The sequence below is a fragment of the Rana temporaria genome, chromosome 5, assembly GCF_905171775.1.
Source record: "Rana temporaria chromosome 5, aRanTem1.1, whole genome shotgun sequence".
NCBI lineage: Eukaryota > Metazoa > Chordata > Amphibia > Anura > Ranidae > Rana > Rana temporaria.
In genome coordinates, this window is record NC_053493.1 from 266,961,787 (window position 1) to 266,985,517 (window position 23,731).

At 42.0% G+C, this 23,731-nt stretch overlaps 1 protein-coding gene across 4 annotated transcripts in view; it reads left to right on the forward strand.

Moving 5' to 3' along the window:
- The window catches only part of CARMIL1 (capping protein regulator and myosin 1 linker 1), a 376,378-nt gene that overhangs the window by 328,488 nt on the left and 24,159 nt on the right, over positions 1 to 23,731 (forward strand). For all 4 annotated transcript variants that reach the window (XM_040353821.1, XM_040353823.1, XM_040353822.1 and 1 more), the window contains one exon: positions 5,905 to 6,005. In XM_040353821.1, coding sequence (XP_040209755.1) covers positions 5,905 to 6,005 — 101 coding nt within the window. The remainder of the gene's footprint in view (positions 1 to 5,904; positions 6,006 to 23,731) is intronic.

Sequence of the window (23,731 nt, forward strand, 5' to 3'; positions counted from 1 at the left end):
ATTAGGGGGGGTACGGGGCTACCCTGAACCTAACACTAACTGCCTGTCACACTGACACTAAATGCAGTGTTCAGTACATATATGATCACTGCATTCAGTGACACTGTGACGGGGGTGGGGGGGGGGTGATCCGAAGGGGTTAAGTGTGCCTATGTGTGTGGTGTCAGTGTAGTGTTGGTGCGACTTACTGTGATGTCTTCTCTCCTCTCGGCGGTTTGAAAATACCGCTGAGAGGAGAGCTGCATCACTTCCTCTGCCAGTGTTTACATTTTACAGGCAGAGGAAGTGACACGGCGGGACACGACGGGATTGGCCGAGAGCGATCATGAGGGGGCGGACAGAAACGAACAGCCGCCCCCCCCCCAAACGGATCGCTCCCCGAGGTCAGCCGCCTGCCGCACGGAGCGGAGGGGGTCCCGATCGGACCCCCGACCCGCTAGAAGGCAGGGACGTATATATACGCCCATCTGCCTGTACGTGCCATTCTGTGGACGTAAATAGGCGTGCGGTGGGCGTTAAGTGGTTAAAGAGATCCAGTCTAGTCTCTGAAGATTTAAAAGCATACATTTCTTCAGTGGGCCATTTCTCCTTCCTCCTCTTTCATTACCGTCCTGAAGCCTTCGAAAAGCGCCTTCTGCATTCAACACTTCCAGGAGTGTCAGAAGCCTGTTGTTCTCCACTGTGTGCTGGTTCCTTTCTCCAACGCCTACATTACTGCAATACTCCACAGTGATGTAGGGATCAGAGGATGGAACCAGAACAAGGTGGTGGGACACAGGCCAGAAAATGGCAGAAACAGTCTGCCCCATAGTCTTACCTCCGTTACAGGAACATGCCCATTTTAAATATTTGGTGACCTGTTTGGGTCGCCTCAATTTTCTATTGTTCTATTGTATATGTTTTAGATCCACTGTGCAGTTTCATAAAATGGTACATGGAACTCAACATGAGCAAGGTTGAGAACTCCCACAGTAGTCATTGGCTTCTTTTGAGATGTATTATCACAATAGAAGCCCAGTCTGAAGTAACTCTTTAATCCGCAAATGCATTTGTAGGCAGTTAGAGAAAGACTAGCACTCTAGAGCCTGTACTGTGTTACCCAAGCAGTCTGGAGCTGGATGTAGGAGTGATTTGGCATGAAGATAGAATTTCTAGGCAGGAAGCAGGCCTTAGAAATGTGGCTATATTTTAAAGTCCAAAGGTTATTGTGTGTGTCGTGTGTATGTTTTAGTGAGTCAGTTCAGGCTAGCACCTGTAAAATTACTGGAATTTGTCCTCTGGCACAAACAGCACCAAAATTTTGAAATGGCCGATTGGCTAAAAAATAAATAAAAAAAATACCCATTACTGAAACCCGTTGCCTAGTTTTCCCTGTTCCCTTAGTTAAACCTGTTGTACAGTTTTAGAGACTGCCAGACAAGCTGAGTTATGCTTCAGTGAAGTTGATTATCCCCCGTAAGGCTGTTATGCATGTCTTCCTTTGTGGAAGAAAATGCTCTTGGCATTATAATGGATCTCTCACTAAGTAGACAAGCATGTGTGCTTTATGTATGCTTCAAAAGTAAAGGGTGGCTACCAATCAAAAGATCCTAACTATGTGTAGCAAACCCGAGGGGGAGCTGCTTTTGTTTGTTCAGTCCGTTACTCTGCCTTTCAACTGCAATGAACTGTCCCAGCCCCTCTGGCACACCTAGCAATATGATTAATAGAATAACTCTGCAGGAATACACAACACAGTTGTTCTTGTAGTTTACTTGAAGAAAAGTAAAATTCAGGTTAACATTAGTCAGCCAGGACCTATGTAAGTACCCAGGACTTGGTGGAAACAGTTTAAAGAAAACAGTCAGAAACAGTATGCAAACAACAAAAGCAATAGGTAACAATATGTACAGATTAAATAGGCTCCCCAATAACTTTTGGTGTGTATGGGATGCTGAGGCTAATGGCTGGCCTACAATACGTCTAATACACACCCAGTGAAATGCTATCAATACCCGTGGTGTGTCCCCTTTAAGAGCAACTGCGGTAATGTCCTGGAGGCAAAGCTTTGCATTTTATTATCTTCACAGGCAATGTAGGAGCTCTATGGACAATATTTGAATGTGGTATTCTATGAAAAGCATTTAGAGTTCCTAGGCAAAGCCCCCTCACCAAATCCTGTACACAGTCGGTGGTCCTCCCCTGAGTGATCGATCGATCTTAGATGCAGGTGTGTCGCAGTGGCATTCAGTCCTTGAGTTGTTGCAGGGTGTCGTTCTTTAGCATGGACAGTCTGTTCATGTAGCTCCAGCCCAGAGGAACAGATTGTTCATGCAGCTCCAGACCAGAGGAACAATCTGTTCCTCTGGGCTGGAGTTGCAGGCTGTGTGTCCCTTGGTAGGCCGCGATTCCACACACGCATAGAATTCAGATGCTCTCCTGATGGGGTGCAGGCAAAAAATCAACTGGCCTAGTTCCTCTGGCCTTTGCTGCTGTCTCATGATTGGCTTAGGCTCTTCCAATAGAGAGTTTACAGACAATCTCCAATAGGGAGTTTCCAAAGAAGCAGTTCTGAGGATCTGTGTGTGGGGAGAAAGTGGTGGTGAAAAAGCCCACGCTGCTGAAGCAGACAGCTGTCCGCTAATAGATTAGATCCATCTGAAGAAGTACCTGCTACATATGCATTGGCAGGCCTGGTCAAATCTGTATGGCATATCTTCCAGCTTTAGGGGCTAGATGATTCCAAAAAGAGTGCTTGATAATCAGATCTTTAGACATACTTTTAACACAGTCATTACCTAGAGACCAGGTAAAAAATAGAATTTAATAATTGCCCTACAGCACACCCTGCTTGTTATTACCATGATGCTCTTAGGTTTCCAAATAAAGTGGTATTTTGGTGGATAAATGTAATTTTCCTCCACTTAGTGAGTGTAGAATATATTAGCTAGTCATGTTGTTATATAGCATTTAATACATACGTTTGATTCAGCTAATTTGTGAGTCCCAAAAAAAATAACATTGGTCAAAGAAACCATTAATGAGCTTAAGATGACAACAACTATAGCCTGATTGGAGAAGCTATCGCTACACTTTACTTTGTATTACTTAGCTTGTGTATTCTCTTCCCTTGATCCTGTGCAGTTACTATATATAAAACATGTTTTATTTTAAAAGCGGTGCAATTTCCTGTTTTGTTTAGGTTGGCATTTTACAGACATTTATGTTTTAGCCATTAGCTTACGTGGATTTCCATTATGGTGCTGAACAAGGGCACTTTACTCCACAAGCACTGAAAATACTTCAGTGCCTGCAACTAAATGAATACATGGTTCATGTGCATTACATAAATATTTATGGATCCTAGTTCATCGATTTGCTATATATGTTGGTTCTTTGATAGCTGATTTTGGAGAATATATACAGTGCGTGTGTATGTGTATGTGTGTATGTATATATATATATATATATATATATATATATATATATATATATATATATATATATATATATATATATATATATATATATATATATATATATATAGATGTGTGTATATATAGATGTGTGTGTATATATATATATATATATATATATATAATATTACACACACATTAAACACACATTTTTCTCAATAGAAAATATAAACTGAGAAAATGTCAAAAGAAAGTAAGGTAATTTTTAAAATGATAGCAGCAATACGTCCCAAAAAAAGTTGGGACAGGGCAACAAAAAGCTGAGAAAGTTAATGGTACTAACAAGGAGGAGCTGGAAGGACATTTTGCAACTAATTGGGTAAATTGGCAACCGCTAAAGGACCCGGCCAGTTTTTGCGATTCAGCACTGCGTCGATTTACCTGACAATTGCGCGGTCGTGCGACGTGGCTCCCAAACAAAATTTGTGTCCTTTTTTTCCCACAAATAGAGCTTTCTTTTGATGGTATTTGATCACCTCTGCGGTTTTTATTTTTTGCGCTATAAACGAAAATAGAGCGACAATTTTGAAAAAAAATGCAATATTTTTTACTTTTTGTTATAATAAATATCCCCCAAAAATATATAAAAAAAATATTTTTTTTCCTCAGTTTAGGCCGATACATATTCTACCTATTTTTGGTAAAAAAAATTGCAATAAGCGTTTATCGGTTGGTTTGCACAAAATGTATAGCGTTTACAAAATAGGGGATAGTTTTATTGCATTTTTATTAATTTTTTTTTTTTTTTACTACTAATGGCGGCGATAAGCAATTTTTTTTCGTGACTGCGACATTATGGCGGACACTTCGGACAATTTTGACACATTTTTGGGACCATTGTAATTTTCACAGCAAAAAATGCATTTAAAATGCATTGTTTACTGTGAAAATGACAATTGCAGTTTGGGAGTTAACCACAAGGGGGTGCTGATGGGGTTATGTGTGACCTCGTGTGTTAACAACTGTAGGGGGGTGTGGCTGTAGGTGTGACGTCATCGATTGTGATTCCCTATATAAGGGAACACACACGATCGATCTCGGCACCACAGTGAAGAACGGGGAAGCTGTGTTTACACACAGCTGTCCCCGTTCTTCAGCTCCGGGGACTGATTGCAGGACTCCAGCGGCGATCGGGTCCGCGAGTCCCGCGGCCGCGGTCACGGAGCTTTGGACCGGGTCACGTGTACGCGCCCGCGACCCCACATAAATCAGCGTGAAGGGGTCCTTAAGTGGTTAAAGAGTCAGAGTGTTTCAGAAGTAAAGATGGGCAGAGATTCCCCAGAATAAAGATGAGCAGAGGTTCATCAGTGTGTGAAAGCTGCATCTAAAAATTGTTGAACAATTTCAGAATAAAACTGCAGACATGTATTATATATCATCATCTACAGTACATAATATCAAAAGATGCTGACAATCTGGAGAAAACACTGTGCACAAGGGACAAGGCCAATATTGGATGCCTGTGATCTTCAAGCCCTCGGATGGCACTGCATTAAAAACAGGCATGATTCTATGATGGACATTACCGCAATGTGCTCAAGAGTACTTCTAAAAATTAGTTCAGGGTGCCATCCAAAAATGCTAATGCTCTATCATGCAAAGAAGAAGCCGTATCTAAACATGATCCAGAAACGCCTCCATCTTCTCTGGGCCAATGCTTATTGACCTCAATTGATCTTGTGGAAAACTGTACTGTGGTCAAACTGAAAATTAAAATGTGATATTCCTTTTGGCATTTGTGGGCATCGCATCCTTGAACTTCAGAAGAGAGGGACCTTCTGGCTTGTTATCAGCACTCCGTTCAAATGATGGTATGGTGGTGCATCAGTGCATATGGAATGGACAGCTTGCACACCTGGAAAGGTATTATTAATGCTAAAAAATATATCTAGGTTTCAGAGCAGCATAAGCTCCCATTCAAATGACATCTTTTTCAGGGAAGGCCTTGCATATTTCAGCAGGACAATGCTAAACTGCATACTGAAACTATGACAACAGCATTTGTTCCTAGTGGAATAGTCCAGGTGCTTAACTGGCCTGTTTGCAGTCTAGACCTTTCACCAATTGTAAATATTTGGTGCATCTTGAAATGAAAAATACAAGAAAGAAGACCCAGGACTGTTGAGCAGTTAGCATCCTATATCTGGCAAAAATGGGACACCATTCCTCTCCCAAAATTCCAGCAACTAGTCTCCTCAGTTCGCAGATGATTACGGAGTGTTGTTAGAAGAGGGAATGCTACACCATGGTAAAAAAGGGTCCTGTCCTAACATTTTTGAGATGTGTTGCTGTCTTTTTCAAAATTGCTTTCTTTTTATCTTAAAATGGTACATGCATTCTGTTATGTATATTTTACATAATGACCCAACTTTTGTGGAATTGGGGTTGTATTAATGTTCTCTATGAAGGATTTCTTTTCATGTCCATTAAAACTTTTTTTATTTTCCAGCAACCTGGGGCTGAGGTACCTGCAGACGGAGAACAGAATGGCCTGATGCTTAGAGTAGATGAAGGTGTGGATGAATTCTTCTCCAAGAAGGTGACATCAAAGTAGGTGTGATCATGGAACATAGCTTAGATTGTGCTGGGAATGACTAGTCAAAATTGAATGTGAAAATTTAAAAAAAAGAACATTTTTGGGTTGGCCTGGAGAGCTAGATGTCTCCCTACCTATTGCTCTTATATTTCATAATCTTTTAAGACGCTGTTGGAGCTATATGTTTTGTTTTTGACAGTGACAGTAATGCACACACGATAGTTTGCTCATTCTTCTGTGTGAATGAGACCACTCAAAGCTGCAAAGACCATCTGTGTAATAATTACTATTTTTATACAGTGGAAGCGTTTTTGATTGTCCGCTGAATGTTCATTTATGAACACCCTTAGGACAATGAAAGACAGTCACTTTAAGAGCTCATGCACACTTGCAGTTGAGGGGCGGTAAACTCCACCGATGAGCTGCATTTTTAGATTTCAAGGGGTTAAATCAGATGGTGAGCAAGCAATAAAATGCCTTCTCACTTATTGTCAAATGCTCTCTAAAGAGCAACCTGAATGTGGATAACTCTTCAGAGAATAAAACTGGTGTGAATGAGCCCTTAGCACCATAGGGGCAGATCCACATAGAAATAGATGGGTGCAGCGTATGTGAGATACGCTATGCCGCTGTAACTTACTTTTGGCCGTTCGAATCCCCAAAGAATTTGCGCCGTAAGTTACGGCGGCGTAGTCTATCTCTGGCGGCGGAATTCAAATCGGCGATTAGGGGGGCGTGTTTCATTTAAATGAAGCGCGTCCCCGCGCCGAATGAACTGCGCATGCTCCGTTTCTAAATTTCCCGCCGTGCATTGCGCTAAATGACGTCGCAAAGACGTCATTTTTTTTAACTTAGACGTGAATTACGTCCATCCCGATTCACGGACGACTTGCGCAAAAAAAAAATCAAAATAAACGTGGGAACGATGGCCATACTTAACATGGCAGGTCTAACTATACGCGACAAAATACCAGCTTTAACTATATGCCGGAAAAAGCCGACTAGAGACGCCGTAAAAAAATGCGCCGGCCGCTCGTACGTTCGTGGATCGCCGGAAATAGCTAATTTGCATACCCGACATGGGAAACGACGTGAACGCCACCCAGCGGACGCCGAAGTATTGCATCTTAGATCCGAAGGCGTACGAGGACGTACACCTGTCGGATCTAACCCAGATGCCATCTTATCTTGGTTATTTGCGGGTATATCGCGGGTAATTTGAAAGTACGCCGACGTATCAGTAGATACGCCGGCGTACTCGCTCTGTAGATGTGCCCCATACTGTTTAATTATCACTGCACCCAGAACAGTGAATATGTGAACTTGGCTTTAGAGGAATATGATTTAGTGCATCATATTTGGACAAAGGACCCTTGCTATACTCCAGTCGCACAGACCTTGTATAAAAAGTGATTAAGAAAAACCACTGGTGCTTAACTCATCACTACTTTATATTGGCACCTGCACAATGCAAATGAAATGCATCGAGGGTGAATGAAAAGCTTAGTACATTGTAAATACTTTAGATACTTAAAGGGTAACTCCACTTTCATGGGGAAAAAAATAGCAAAAGAAAATAAATATAGCATATACAATTGCGACCCAAGTCAGATTGTAATTGAATGTTATTAAAAATTACCTTTTCAATCTGCAGCCGCTGTAATTTTTTGTAAAATGCAATGCAGCGTGACCACCTGGAGGTGTTCTGTACACAGAGGGTGTACAGAACGCCCCCTAAAAACATCATTCCCTGCTTGTGTGATTGGCTCATTGATATTCCCAAAAGTCTACACTAATATGCAAATCAGCATTTTGGCATCCCCTGCAACAAAAATTTCATTTCTGGTAAGATACTCCCGATACACACCATCAGACCAAAATCCCCACGGACAGAGAACGCGGTGACGTAGAAGGCACCGACGTTCTCAAACACGGAAGTGCAATGCTTCTACGCATGCGTCAAATCAATTTGACGCATGCGCGGGATTTCGGGACGCTGGTTACACGTCATAACCAGCGGACATGTCCGATGGACATGTTTCCAGCGGACAAGTTTCTTAGCTTGCTAAGAAACTTTTGTCCGCTGGAAACCTGTCCGCTAGGCCGTACACACGGTCGGACATGTTCGCGGAAACTGGTCCGCGGACCAGTTTCAGCGGACATGTTTGACCGTGTGTACGGGGCCTAAAACCAAGAGAGAGCATAAAAATAAGTATAAACCTTACAACTTCAGAAATGGAGGAACCCATTACATTTGTAACTACATTTTCTCAAGAATATTATCAAATGGTTTGAATATTAACCGCTTGCCGAAAGCCTTATGTAGATATACAGGTAAAACTCGAAAAATTTGAATATTGTGCGAAAGTTCATTTTATTTCACTAATGCAACTTAAAAGGTAAAACTAATATGAGATAGACTCATTACATGCAAAGCAAGATAGTTAAAGCCATGATTTGTCATAATTGTGATGATTATGGCTTACAGCTCGAGAAAACCCCAAATCCACAATCCAAAATTAGAATATTACATGCAATCAATAAAACAAGGATTGTACAATATCGGACCTCTGAAATGTATAAGCATGCATATGTACTCAGTACTTGGTTTGGGCCCCTTTTGCAGAAATTACTGCCTCAATGCGGCGTGGCATGGAAGCTATCAGCCTGTGGCACTGCTAAGGTGTTATGGAAGACCAGGATGCTTCAATAGCGGCCTTCAGCTCTTCTGCATTGTTCGGTCTCATGTCTCTCATCTTTCTCTTGGCAATGCCCCATAGATTCTCTATGGGGTTCAGGTCAGGCGAGTTTGTTGGCCAATCAAGCACAGTAATCCCATGGTCATTGAACCAGGTTTTGGTGCTTTTGGCAGTGTGGGCAGGTGCCAAGTCCTGCCTGAAAATCAAGTCAGCATCCCCATAGAGCTTGTCTGTGGAAGGAAGCATGAAGTGCTCCAAAATCTCCTGGTAGACGGCTGCGTTGACCCTGGACTTAATGAAGCACAGTGGACCAACACCAGCAGATGAAATGGTTCCCCAAATTGACACAGACTGCTTCACACTGGACCTCAAGCATCTTGCAGTGTGTGCCTCTCCATTCTTCCTCCATACTCTGGGTCCTTGATTTCCAAATGAGATGCAAAATTTGCTCTCATCTAAAAAGAGGACTTTGGACCACTGAGCAACAGACCAGGTCTGTTTTTCTTTAGCCCAGGTAAGATGCTTATGACATGGTTTGTTGTTCAGGAGTGGCTTGCGTGTGTGGTGGCTCTTGATGCACTGACTCCTGCCTCAGTCCACTCCTTGTGAAAGTCCCCAACACTTTTGAATGGTCTTTGCCTGACAATTCTCTCCAGTTCTTTAGTCATCCTTGCTGCTTGTGCACCTTTTTTCTTCCACACTTTTCCCTTCCATATAATTTTCTATAAATGTGCTTTGATACAGCATTTTGGGAACATCCAACTTCTTTTTCAATTACTTTTTCAGGCTTTCCCTCCTTATGGAGGGTATCAATGATGGTTTTCTGCTCAACTGTCAGGTCAGCAGTCTTCCCCATGATTGTGATTCCTACTGAACTAGACTTAGAGACCATTTAAAGGCTCAGGAACCCGTTGCAGGTGTTATGGCTTAATTAGCTGATGGGACACTTTGGGCCAGATTCATGTACAATTCCGGCGGCGTAACGTATCCCATTTACGTTACACCGCCGCAAGTTTTCAGCGCAAGTGCTTGATTCACAAAGCACTTGCCTGTAAACTTGCGGCGGCGTAGCGTAAATCCGTCCGGCGCAAGCCCGCCTAATTCAAATGGGGCGTGTATCATTTAAATTAGGCGTGTTCCCGCGCCGAACGTACTGCGCATGCTCCGTTTTGTCATTTCCCGCCGTGCTTTGCGCGAAATGATGTCGCACCGACATAATTTTTTGAACGGCGACGTGCGTTACATCCTTTCCTATTCCCGGACGACTTACGCAAAAAAAAAAATTCTAAATTCGACGCGGGAACGACGGCCATACTTTAACATGGCTAGTCTAAATATAAGCCATTGAAATAGCATCCGTAACTTTATGACGGGAAAAGCCGACGTAAGAGAATGCGACGAGCGCGCGTAGCTTTGTGGATCGCCGTAAACAGCTAATTAGCATACCCAACACGGAAAACGACGCAAACTCCACCCAGCGGACGCCGAAGTATTGCATCCTAAGATCCGAAGGCGTACGAAGCCGTACACCTGTCGGATCTTACCCAAATGCCGTTGTATCTTGGTTTGAGGATTTAAACTAAAGATACGACGCGGGAAATTTGAAAATACGCCGGCGTATTTCATCTGTGAATCTGGCCCTTTGAGCCTAGAATATTGCACCTTTTCACAATCTTCTAATTTTCTGAGATTGTGGATTTGAGGTTTTCATGAGCTGTAAGCCATAATCATCACAATTATGACAAAGCACGGGTTGAACTATCTTGCTTTGCATGTAATGAGTCTATCTCATATATTAGTTTCACCTTTTAAGTTGCATTAGTAAAATAAATGAACTTTTGCGGAATATTCAAATTTTTTGAGTTTCACCTGTACGTCGGCAGAATGGCACGGGCAGGGAAAGCAACGTATATATCCATGACCGTGCCTGCGGGACCAGTGGACTCTATGTTCGCCGGTGTCCCGCAACCGGGTCACGGAACAGCAGAATGGAGGGATGCCTTTGTAAACAGCACTTATTGTCTGCTTCCTCTCATCAGAAGCAGCACCGTAAGCCACGCCCCCTAACAGTTAGACTCACTCCCTAGGACACACTTAACCCCTTCCCTGCCCCCTACTGGTTAACCCCATTCACTGCCAGTGACATGTATACAGTAATTGGTGCATTTTTATAGCACTGATCGCTATATAAATGTTAATGGTCCCAAAATAGTGTCCGATGTGTCCGCCATAATATCGCAGTCATGAAAAAATTGCAGATCACCCCCATATTGTGATTTTTTTTTTTTATTATTATTATTATTTTTTTTTTTTTTACTAAAAATATGTAGAAGAATACGTATTGGCCTAAACTGAGAAAATTGCTTTTTTCCCCCCAAAAATTGGGGATATTTATTATAGCAAAAAGTACAAAATATTACTTTTTTTTTCAACATTGGCGCTCTATTTTTGTTTATAGCGCAAAAAATAAAAACCCCAGAGGTGATCAAATACCACCAAAATACAGCTCTATTTGTGGGAAAAAAGGACGTCAATTTTGTGTGGGAGCCACGTCGCACGACCGCACAATTGTCCAGTAAAGCGACACAGTGCTGAATCGCAAAAAGTGGCCCGGTCATTTGGCAACCAAATTGTCCGGAGCTGAAGTGGTTAAAAAAGAATCTGCTAATACTGTATACAGACAAAGATTTAAATAGGATATTGCATGCAAATTGCGGCTTCTCTGGCAGACGTGCGCCAACACCTAGTCTTTTCTCATCCAGCAAAGTCAATCCACCTGGTTCTTCTATCCTGGAAGTTACCCTTGTAACACAAAAACCTGTAGGTACTGTAATTTGTGTGTATTGGGTAAAATGTTTATTGCCACTACAGATGAAGAATTCACTATACAGCAATATATTAACTGTGGCACAAACTATGTAATTTACCTGATCACCTGTATTTCATGCAGCCTCCAATGTAGGCTGTACCACACGTCCTTTGAAAGCCTGTATAGGGAACATTATTGTCACACAAATAATCCGAATGCTAGAAATATCTTGAATGCAACACTTCACTTTAGAAAATGTCACCGGGGCAATCTTTCCTTATTTGGCTTTAGAGGAATAGAACTCGCCCAGAGGAGGTGATAGGGAGAGAAGGCTACTGAGAAAAGCATGGTGGATCTTTAGATTAAAAACTAGATCGCCAGATCTGGATTTGCATTTACAATAGAATGCCTCTCCCCAGTGCTTTTTTTTTTTTTTTTTTTTCCTCTCTCTTCTGTCTTTTTTTTTCACATACCTGGATTGTCATTTTCATATCTGTTTTTATATTTTATGGTCTTATGTATATGCACATGGATATGTGCACATTTGTGTGGGCATCTCCTGTGTGAGATCTCTTCCTGTATTCAAATTCATTCTGCTTACCCAGCATGCACCTACAGATCTCGCACATGCTCAGTGCAGCACAAGCAGTGTAAAAGATTGCAGGTCAGGTTGCCTATTGCCTTCTGGGATTGATGACACCCATCTCCCAGGAGGCATTACAAATCGGAAATGACACGCAGGGGCCACGACCGAGGAGGAGGAAGTAAAAAATAAATACAGGAATGTTACAGTAAGTGATGCAGAAAAAAAAAGCCAATTAATTTCTAGTGCACAGATTAGTGAGGGATGCTGAGGAGTAGAAAAAAGTGTAATTTAAAAAATATTTGAAGAGCAAAAGACTAAGGCCCGGATTCACATACATCGGCGTATATTTATGCGGGCGTAGCATATCTAATATACGCTACGCCGACGCAGCGCACAGAGGCAAGCACAGTATTCAGGAAGCCAGTGTTCCCACTCGCTCTCAAATCTACGCTGGGTTTCCTCGACGTAAGCCAGCATAGGTGGAAGTGGGCGTGAGCCATGCTAATGAGGCGTGACCCCATGCAAATGATGGCCAAGCGCCATAGAAGTACTTAAAACGACCGGCGCATGCGCCGTCCCGAGGACACATCCCAGTGCGCATGCGCAGAATCACGTCGGAACTACTCCCTAAGATACGACGGATCACTGCCTACGACGTGAACGTAACCTACGCCCAGCCCTATTCACGTACTACGTAAACAAAGTAAAATACGACGGCTCTGTTCCCTGGTCCATACCTTTGCATGAGTTGCGCCTCCTATATGGGTAATAACTTTACGCCGGATGTACGACTTACGCAAACCGCGTATATTATGCGCCTGGGCGCAACTAAGTTCGTGAATCGGCGTATCTCCCTCATTTGCATATGTGCATAGAAAATCAATGGGAGCGGCAAATGTGCCCAGCGTAAATATGCGCCCACGATACGACGGCTTAGGCAAGTTACGTCGGTCGAAGGAAGCCTATTTTTAGGCGTATCTCAGATTGTGGGCACGGCGCACAGATACGACGGCGCATAGTTACACTTACGCGGTGTATCTCGAGATACGTCGGCGTAAGTGCTTTGTGAATCCGGGCTTAAATTGATACTTTAATATGTGGTTAAAGAATACTGTGAAATCCCTTTGAAAGTATCTATCTTCACATTGCTGGGGCAGCCAGCAAGTGATATTGAACACAATGAAAAATTTACTTCTCAGAGCATGTTGGCAGTATTTCTCGGATTATGTTGCTTAGTGACATACTAAATGACTGAAAGATCCAGCTGTGGAGCCAATGTTTCTGAATTATTCTAAGGTAGCTTGGTGATTTTGTTAAATTTAGGTTTAACCACATCCGCTGCTAAAAGCTCCCTACCCTTTAAGTGGTTTAAAACCGCGGGACATCTTGTTATCCAAATATCTAGATCTCCCCAATAATTTTCACACTTTCATGATTTTGTTCCATGTAATAATTAACATTCAGTCATAGTCTAAACTACCGCTGAACACCAAAGGAGGACCAAACTTAATTAAAGGCATTTTAACCACTTCCCGACGGCCGTACGACTATATACGGCCGCCGGGTGGCTCTACTTCTCTGGGAGGCCGTGTTTTTACGGCCGCCCCTTTTCGCGTTCCCCGCGCGCGCTCCCGAGCGCGCAGCGGGGAACTGCTGTGCTGGCCGTGTCCCTTGGACACAGCCAGTCACAGATCGCCGTGAACGGCCAATCGGAGCGGCCGTTTCCTAGGCGATCTGTGCGGCCAATGAGAGATGATCCCATATGTTTACATATGAGATCATCTCTCATTCCCGGCTCTCGCAGACAGCGGTGCTGTCAGGGGAGAGAGGAGACGGATCTGTGTCCCTTGTACATAGGGACACAGATCGGTCACCCCCCCAGTCACCCCCCCTCCCCCACAGTTAGAACACTAATTAGGATACACATTTAACCCCTTCCTCACCCCCTAGTGTTAACCCCTTCCCTGCCAGTCACATTTATACAGTAATTAGTGCATATTTATAGCACTGATTGCAGTATAAATGTGAATGGCGCCAAAAATGTGTCAAAAGTGTCCGATGTGTCCGCCATAACGTCGCAGTCCCAATAAAAATCGCAGATCGCCGCCATTTCTAGTAAAAAAAAAATTTTATACAGTAATTAGTGCATATTTATAGCACTGATTGCAGTATAAATGTGAATGGCGCCAAAAATGTGTCAAAAGTGTCCGATGTGTCCGCCATAACGTTGCAGTCCCAATAAAAATCGCAGATCGCCGCCATTTCTAGTAAAAAAAAAATTTATACAGTAATTAGTGCATATTTATAGCACTGATTGCAGTATAAATGTGAATGGCGCCAAAAACGTGTCAAAAGTGTCCGATGTGTCCGCCATAACGTCGCAGTCCCAATAAAAATCGCAGATCGCCGCCATTTCTAGTAAAAAAAAAAAAATAATAATAATAATTCTGTCCCTTATTTTGTAGGCGCTATAACTTTTGCGCAAACCAGTCGCTTATTGCGATTTTTTTTTTTTTTTTTTTACTAAAAATATGTAGAATACGTATCGGCCTAGACTGAGGATAAAAAAAAACGTAAAAAAAAAAAATTGAGCTATTTATTATAGCAACAAGTAAAAATATTTTTTTTTTTTTCAAAATTGTCGCTCTATTTTTGTTTATAGCGCAAAAAATAAAAACCGCAGAGGTGATCAAATACCACCAAAAGAAAGCTCTATTTGTGGGGAAAAAAGGACGTTAATTTTGTTTTCGAGCCACGTCGCACGACCGCGCAATTGTCAGTTAAAGCGACGCAGTGCCGAATCGCAAAAAGTCCTCTGGTCAGGAAGGGGTTTAAGTGCCCAGTAAGGAAGTGGTTAATGCTACGTCACATGGGGTTTCCCCTTAAGTCTGTAGCTATAACACAAAATAAATTGGCATTTTGTATTTTTTTTTGTCTTCAAATCTTGACATCCAAGTTGACAGTCTTGCTGTACCAGATTATGATTTGTATTCTCTGGCAGTTCAGACTTTTTATCTTCGCCATTGGTCCTGATCTGAGGCAACCAATATGTTTTAAATTGCCCTGCAGGATTTCATTTGTAGCATCTCTACCAGGTCCCCTAAGATGTAATATGCATGCTTTAAAAATGTGGGATCTTCATTTTAACCCTTTTTTAACCATAGGTCATTGACTTCTAGATGCCTGGACTAAATCTAGCTGCAACGGTATGCGCTAGTTAACATGGCAATATCGTTATGGCTAATTGACTACCTAAATAATTAGAATTTGTTTTTTAAACACAAGAAAAGCTTTAGTATGATGCATAGTTTAAAAAAATAATCTACTCCTGTTTATTTTTATTTTAATAAGCTGACAAGTGGAGAAACCTATTTTAAAAATGCAGTTTTGGAAATTTTACACCAATTTATTCACAAATTTTAAGAACTTGATTTATATTTTTTCTTACTCACAGTAAAATACAGTGACAGCTCCAGCCTTATAGCCTCACAACTGTGTGTGTCTCTCTCTGTGCCTCCTGTAATCGCCATGATTGGCTGTCATGGTGATCACACCACTGGGAAACATGCTCGTTCTAAAATGGAGCGTAAGTTAATGATCTCTCAGCATGGGGCACAGTGCCAGAGGGCATCAATACACAAATTGTGGCTGGAAATGGCACACCCTGTAAAATAAAAATATCTAGATGCACATTTCTGGCAATCTGCGTGTTTGAACTCCACCACTTTCTGTTTTAAGAGAGAATTTCATTCACTTTAGAGAGTATTGAAAAAAAAACTGAAGAGAAATCTACCTAACAAGACAGACAACAAAGAAAAAAAGCAACAGGGATTTTAAGCCCCTGCTATATTCCAAAAAAAATACATAAATAAAACGTTTTAAGTTAAAATATGGTTATCCTTTGCCCCTCCACTTTTTCATGTAAAATAGAAAAATGCCCCAATCCAATGGGGACAGTGCTGAGTGAGTAAGCAAGTCTTTTTGGCTTGTGTGCAGAGGAGAAACCACTCGCACAGAATTATGAGTGGTACCCGGAAGATTGCAGCTATTACTGTAGCAGCGCCAACTACTGCAGTGATTATACGATCCCCCTCAGTTATGTGATATGTATATGAAGAATGTAGAGGACACTTGTCATTTCTATTAGTGTCTTCTTCCTAGGCATTTCGTTCCCAAAATTCAAGACTTCGGCTATCTTTAAAAGTGTGAGTTTATTCTTCAAGAAAGTCAAGCAAAAGACAATGCTTACATAATGACAGCTGGTAACACATGGTAAGATGGTTGCTTCAGAAGGAGGAATGAGGTATCGGGTCCCTTCCTCCGACCTTCCATAGTGAAGGGTCACTTCCCCACCCTCTTCCTAACTCGCTAGCCAAACCACATGGTTTCTTATGCTGTTCTTAAAGCTAAGCTAAGCATATTTACTTTTAGCATCGCTCCAAGGAAGGTGATGGTGCTACTGTCTCAAAAGTAACACCCGCTTGTGTATATTAAGTAACATAACCCCACCCATTGTCCTGACATAGAACTTCAAAAATAGATGTAACGTACAGCAAATGACCTTCCTCTTATCCTCAGCAACCTTCAAAATTAACATGTTTCAATGGAGATGAAAGAAACTTTTATCACTTAAAATAGTAATAAATTCAAAATCTAACAGTATACTTTGTGCCAAACTGAACCAATGTAATTCTGCAATAAAGATTGTAACGGTCAGGGGTTAATGCCGTTGCGATATTCCATTCCACCAACCCACGACAGCTTCCGACACACCACAATCCAGCAGACAGGACCCATTGGATTTCCCCCAGAAGAACGAGACACACACAGCTCTGTTCTCTGGTTCCAAACAAATGACACTTTAATGGTAAACTTGGGCTCTTTTTATACAGTTGAAAGCATGCTGCAGTAATCAAAGGGACAATGACACACTCCACCCACAACATCACACAATGGGTGCTAACGAGTCCCCCTCAATCCACATCTTAGACTTTCTGGCAATTAATTGCTATATCTGACATGGCAGATGTCATGACTCCGGCTCTTTTCACCTTCTATTCAATACACATTCCTTTGGTAAACATAAGTCAGACGTCTGACCTTTAGAGGGTGCTAAGTCACATCACATATTATCATCAATAGACTTTCACACAATACAGTGTAAATTAGCATAGCACAATGAAATATCTTAGGAGCCAGACTTAATTAACACAATAGACAATAGAATGCAATCGCAGCAAGCTTTTATCACTACAGCCAGGTAGCTGGAGGTGATTAACATCTTAACAGTATGTGTCCCCACATTGAATGTATCACACTATTATTGACCGGTTGTGTTCAGAATTAACCACCTGTAATATTTCAAGATATCCTGCAATACATTGTGAATTACCCTTACTGTCCCATCTCAAGTAATCCAAGATATAATTTCTCAGTCATCCTATGCCCCTAGTGGACATAGGATGACCCTAGACACAAGAGTCATTGGTGAAGCTGAAACAGGAGTACCCCACATCCTTCAAGAGCCTCTGTGTCCCACGGGCCATACCGTTACAAAGATCATAGTTCAACTTAAATATATTTATGTAAATCTGTTTCAGTTTTGTAGCTGTGTTAGAATGTATACTTCATAGTTAAGTAAAGCCATTCACTGCTTTTGTGTCTTAAAAAGCTACAATATTTTGGTTTATTTCCTGTATCCCTTTCTTGCTGATTTGCTCAGTTTTCCAGAATTATTCTTTTGAATTATAAAGAAACAAAGTCCATTCACACTTGTGTGACTTAAAAATCATCTGATTTCCATTGCGCCTTTACCGTGCCATTTGATGAAATTTTGATGCAACTTTGGACGAGTGCCACTTTGTTATGACTTTGACCAATGTGATCATTTTGTTTGTGCTCCACAAAGTCACTAGGCATGTGCAGAACAGAAAAAAATGATTTTAATTTTTTTTAACTTTCTAATAAATTCCACATTTTCAGAACTATTCCTATTCAAAACAGTTAAAAATAAATCAATACAAATTCTGTGTGAAGAATAGCTGGTTGCTAAGGAGTGGGCCGGGAACCTGGCCACCACATCCTTAACAATTGATGACTGACAGCTGAATGTAAAAAATAATGTCACCAATGAAAAAAATGTTTTTTACCGTAGCTTCATGGACCTCAAGTCACATGAAAGTTGTACCAGTAGTGCAGTAACTACTTTGAAGTCACTGCGACTTGAAGTCACATAGATATGAATGGTTATCATTGCGAAACAGAGTGCGATTGGTCATGCAAATTTGGGGGCCAAAGTCGCACGACAAGTCGCACAAGTGTGAATGGACTCTTAATTGAATATTTTTCATTATATAGTATAGGAAGGAAAGATGTTGGCATGAGAGTCTTGCGTAGGGTAGTTCCCCCTGTGGATGGCATGAAGAAAATGCCCACTTGTCCTACATACAGGCAATGATGCACGCTGACTTGCTGCTCTTAATAATCCTGAAAGAATGTAAAATATTATAGAGGGCTGTAAATTAATGGGTGCTCACGAATTGTAAGCGTGCTTCTTCCTGCAGAAGCCCTCCTGGATCAAATCCACATAATAACATTTACGTTTGCCAAAAGATTAAAAATATAATTGGCTTCATAGACCATAATTATAGCAGAACAGCCTTTTAGAGATTTCTGGTTTTCCCAGCAGTGGCTTTGCATATTAAATTCAAAACTATCACTCCACAGACTTGTGAAGTAGGGATGCTGTGATAGGGAAACCCTTCCATTGTATTCCTGGATCAGGCAACGAAAAAAGGATGGGTATGAATTATATTGACTGGTTGGCACTATATAAAAAAATGTGTGTGTGTGTGTGTGTGTGTGTGTGTTTGTGTGTGTGTTTGTGTGTGTGTGTGTGTGTGTGTGTGTGTGTGTATATATATATATATGCTGCTTACTAGTTCTTAGATATGCATTCTTTTTCATTTGTTAGACTTTTTGTTTATTTCCAACTGGTAATCCTGCCAATAACACATTTCCTGTCCTTGAGTGACAACGCACACTCATTGTACTCTATCTATGGGGAGCAGTTCTGTCACCCAAGGGCAGGAAAAAAGCTAGGATTACAGAACAACTTCTGCTCCCTTCTTCTCCATAGTATAGGGGAGGTGTTCTGTAGTCCTATCCCAATTTTTAATAACAGATTACACTACAGAGCGCATCAGACATGAGACAAAAATGCATTTCTGGTAGGATCAAGAGGTGTTTTTTTGCACATATCTAACAGATATAACAAAACACGTTTACTGGTGTATTTAACAGACTAATATGGTTTAAATAAGAGAAGTTAATTGTTTAGGGATTACATAAGGAACAGTTGTGCACATTCCTTATACCAAGTAGCCTGTCAAATAGGATGCTTAAATACTCCCATCTCGCAATATCTATAGGGTATATAGTCAATCTAAGCCATTACAGGGGGGTCAGTTATGTGAATATGTATAAATTGGTTATATTTGTGATAGGATTTTACAGGGTTTGAATTGGATAGGTACGGTTTGGTATAGCAATGTTCTATTACTAAGAACTACAGCAGACTTAAGCAATTTGCAGTCCTAGCATTGGCTGCTGGTGTGTTTTTTTTATTTATTTAATTTTTTTTGGGGGGGGTCCCCCCCCCGGCAGCAGCACCCCTCCTCCTAGGCATCCAATAGAATTGCCTGTCCTTTTATCCAATCAGGTGACGGGTCTCAAGACCCGCTTCTTGATTGGCCAGGAGAAAAATCAGTGTGAAATAAGTGAATTTTCAATTGCTATTGTCACACAACTGGGTGAGCTCAGGTGCCCCAAGTCCATCCAATTTTGAAGCCTATTGGAGCTTCTAATAGTAAATAGTAAAACCCCATTGGAATCCATGCGTCTGGTGCCCTGCATGTAGATTAGGGGGCCGGATGCATGGATAGGGGGTGGTGCCCCTGTGCCCCTAATAGACAGGCCGCCACTGAGTCCCAGGGCCACATCCGGCTCTTTGGCTATCTGGCGCTCGTTGCCTCCACTGTTGCCATGCCTCTCTGAGCCTCACTGAGAAAGCTGATGTGTCCATGTGGAGATCTGCAAGAACTGGAAGAAGATGGCCTGAGGAGCTGATCGGTACAGTAGGGAGGCTCGGTTCTGGCAGGAGGGCATTGTCTAGTTGTCCTGAAGCTCTCCCAACACTCTACTATCCTTGTCAATTTCTTCCTGTGTTTGTGCCTGGACAATGCAAACACCAGGAGCCATGTACCTGTTCTTCACACCAGGTCAAGATCCCCAGAAATCCCCGCTGTACCAACCTCAGGCTGTCTCCTTCCAGTCACAGTGCTTTTCAGAGGGCATTTAACAGGCAGCGAGGGGGTGTTATATCGTCTCCTTACCACCTGATTAACCCTATAATGCTGCACTACCACTACACAGTACTGCAACAGTGGGTGAGTGCTGCTTGTCAAACTCTGCACCCTGAGCTAAAAATGCAGCAGCCGTGGCATGTGAACATCCCCATCTGACTGTTACTTTACAGTTTGGGTGAGTGGGTGGCTGGTGGGCAGTAAACCATGGCTCAGTCTTTCATTTTTACTACCCTGCAATTGCCTGAAGAAAGAGGTCTGAAAGAGACATATTTCATGAGGAGTTGTACATATTATTTCTAGCACCAGGTTTTTGTTTTCTTTATGTTTATGTACTTACGGACCTTCCCAGCTCCAAAATTGATATTGAGCAGAATTTTCAGTCCTTCACAACATTCCATTTCTGGCCTCTTGGATAAATGTAATGCCCACCCCCCGAAAAACAATTTTTTTTGTGATGAATCCAGCAATCGGCATTAGATTTGCCTGGGAAGTTTGAATCTGTTTGCCAGGTGTTACAGAAGGTCTTTAACCTATTATTAACTCTGCAGGACGCAAATGTGTGGCGGCAAAGGAGTGGGCTTTATCGCCTACTTGTCGCACATATACGTCACTGGGCAGTTGCTGTTTCTGTGCAGAGAGCCCATTCCCAGCACAGGGACTGAGCTGTCAAAAACAGCTCTTGAGAATGTGAGAAATATAGTTTTTATGGCAGCAGCTAGCTACTATAACCCCTCCTTCTTCAGTGAGCCATCTGGTTTCAGGTAAAAGTGGTCCCGTCTCTCCGGTGCCCTGCGCCGCTTACCGGAGACGATCAGGTCCTCTTCCCTGGCTTGGTATGGAGACAATTGAGGGGAAGATGGCCCCACCCAGCTCCATACCATTGCAGGGCAGAACTGACATCAAAACGTCACTTCCGCCCATAGCTCTTAACCCCTTCCCTACCGGCGCATTGTAAAATGATGCCGGCAGGAACCCTCCCTCGATCCAGGTGGATGTCATGTGACGTCCTGTGTTCCCGGCGATCTAGGGCACACGCCGCCGGCGGCAGTGTGCGTGCGCCCGTGTCACCGATCGTAATTGGCGGTGATCACGGCAGGAGTGTGGATCTGTGTGTGTAGTACAGAGGAACACACATCGGTCTCCTCCCCTTGTGAGTCCCTTCCCCCCTACAGTTAGAACACACCTTAGGGAACATATTAACCCCTTTAGCGCCCCCTAGTGGTTAACCCCTTCTCTGCCAGTCACATTTACACAGTAATCAATGCATATTTATAGCACTAATCGCTGTATAAATGTGAATGGTCCCAAAAAAGTGTTCGCTGCAATGTCACGGTCACAATAAAAAATCGCAAATCGCCGCCAATACTAGTAAAAAAAATTATATAATAAAAATGCCAGAAATCTATCACCTATTTTGTAGACGCTATAACTTTTGCGCAAACCAATCAATATACGATTATTGCGTTTTTTGTTTTTTTTTACCAAAAATATGTAGAAGAATACGTATCGGCCTAAACTGAGGGGAATTTTTTTTTTTTTTTTTTTTAAATTTGATATTTATTAAATCAAAAAGTAAAAAATATTGTGTTTTTTTTTTTAAATTCTCGCTGTTCTTTTGTTTATAGCGCAAAAAATAAAAACCGCAGAGATGATCAAATACCACCAAACGAAAGCTCTATTTGTGGGGGGGAAAAAAACATAAAGATTTTGGGCCAGATTAACAGCGGAGATACGACGGAGTATCTCAGATACTCCGTCGTATCTCTCAGAGTATCTATGCGACTGATTCATAGAATCAGTTACGCATAGATATCCCTTAGATCCGACAGGTGTAATTGTTTTACACTGTCGGATCTTAGGATGCAATACCGCGGCCGCCGCTGGGGGGAGTTTGCGTCGTAAACCAGCGTCGGGTATGCAAATTGGTAGTTACGGCGATCCACGACGGTTTTTCGCATTCGTTTCGTCGCTGCTAGTCTAGTTTCCCGTCGCAAAGTTAGTCGTCGTTTTAGGTGCCCTAACTTTACACAGCACACGTATGTGCTGTATAATGTATGGCCGTCGTTCCCGCGTCGAAATGTAAAAAATTTTCCTTCTTGCGTAAGACGTCCGGGAATACGGAAGTACGCTACGCACGTCGCCGTTCGAAAAAATGACGTCACTTCCAGCAAAGCACGGCGGGAAATTCAAAAGGGAGCATGCGCAGTAGATCCGGCGCGGGAGCGCGCCTAATTTAAATGGCACACGCCCCTTTGAATTACGCTGGCTTACGCTGGAGGCCGCCGGCGGAAGTTTTCACGCAAGTGCTTTGTGAATCAGGCACTTGCGATGAAAACTTGCGGCGGTGTTACGTATCTACGATACGTTACGCCGCCGCGATTCTACGTGAATCTGGCCCTTAGTTTGGTTACAGTGTTGCATGACCACGCAATTGTCATTCAAAGTGAGACAGCGCTGAAAACTAAAAATTGGTCTGGGCAGGACGGGGGTGAAAATGCCCTGTATGGAAGGGGTTAAAGAGACATTTTTTTAAAAAAATGTTATTTAATTTTATTTTTTATTATTATTGCATTTTCGTGTAAATATGAGAACTGAGTTGTTGTCTTTTACCCCATATCTCATATTTAAGAGGTCCTGTCATGCTTTTTTTTTTTATTACAAGGGAAGTTTACATTCTTTGTAATGGGAATAAAAGTGTCAATTTTTTTTTCTTTTAAAAAAAGAACAGTGCCCACATATGAAAATTGTGTTCAAACCACACGTGAGGTATCGCCGCGATCATTCGAGCAAGAGCAATTCTAGCCCTAGATCTCCTCAGTAACTCCAAACATGCAACCTTAAACGTCACCTATGGAGATTTCTAAGGGGTAAAAGTTTGTCGCCATTCCACGAACAGGCACAGTTTTGAAGCGTGACATGTTTGGTATCAATTTACTTGGCGTAATATCATCTTTCACAATATAAAAAAATAATTGTGCTAATTTTACTGTTTTATTTTTTAATTAAAAAAAATTTCCCCAAAAATTGCGCTTGTAAAACCGCTGCACAAATACAGTGTGACAGAAAGTATTGCAATGATGGCCATTTTATTCTTCAGGATGTTGGGAAAAAAATATATAATGTTTGGGGGTTCCAAGTAATTTTCTAGCAAAAAAAAATGTTTTTAACTGGTAAACACCGAATCTCAAAAAGAGGCTCGGTCCTTAAAGGGTTACTAAAGGAAATGTTTTTTTTCTTAAAATAACAACCATGTTATACTTACCTCCACTGTGCAGTTCGT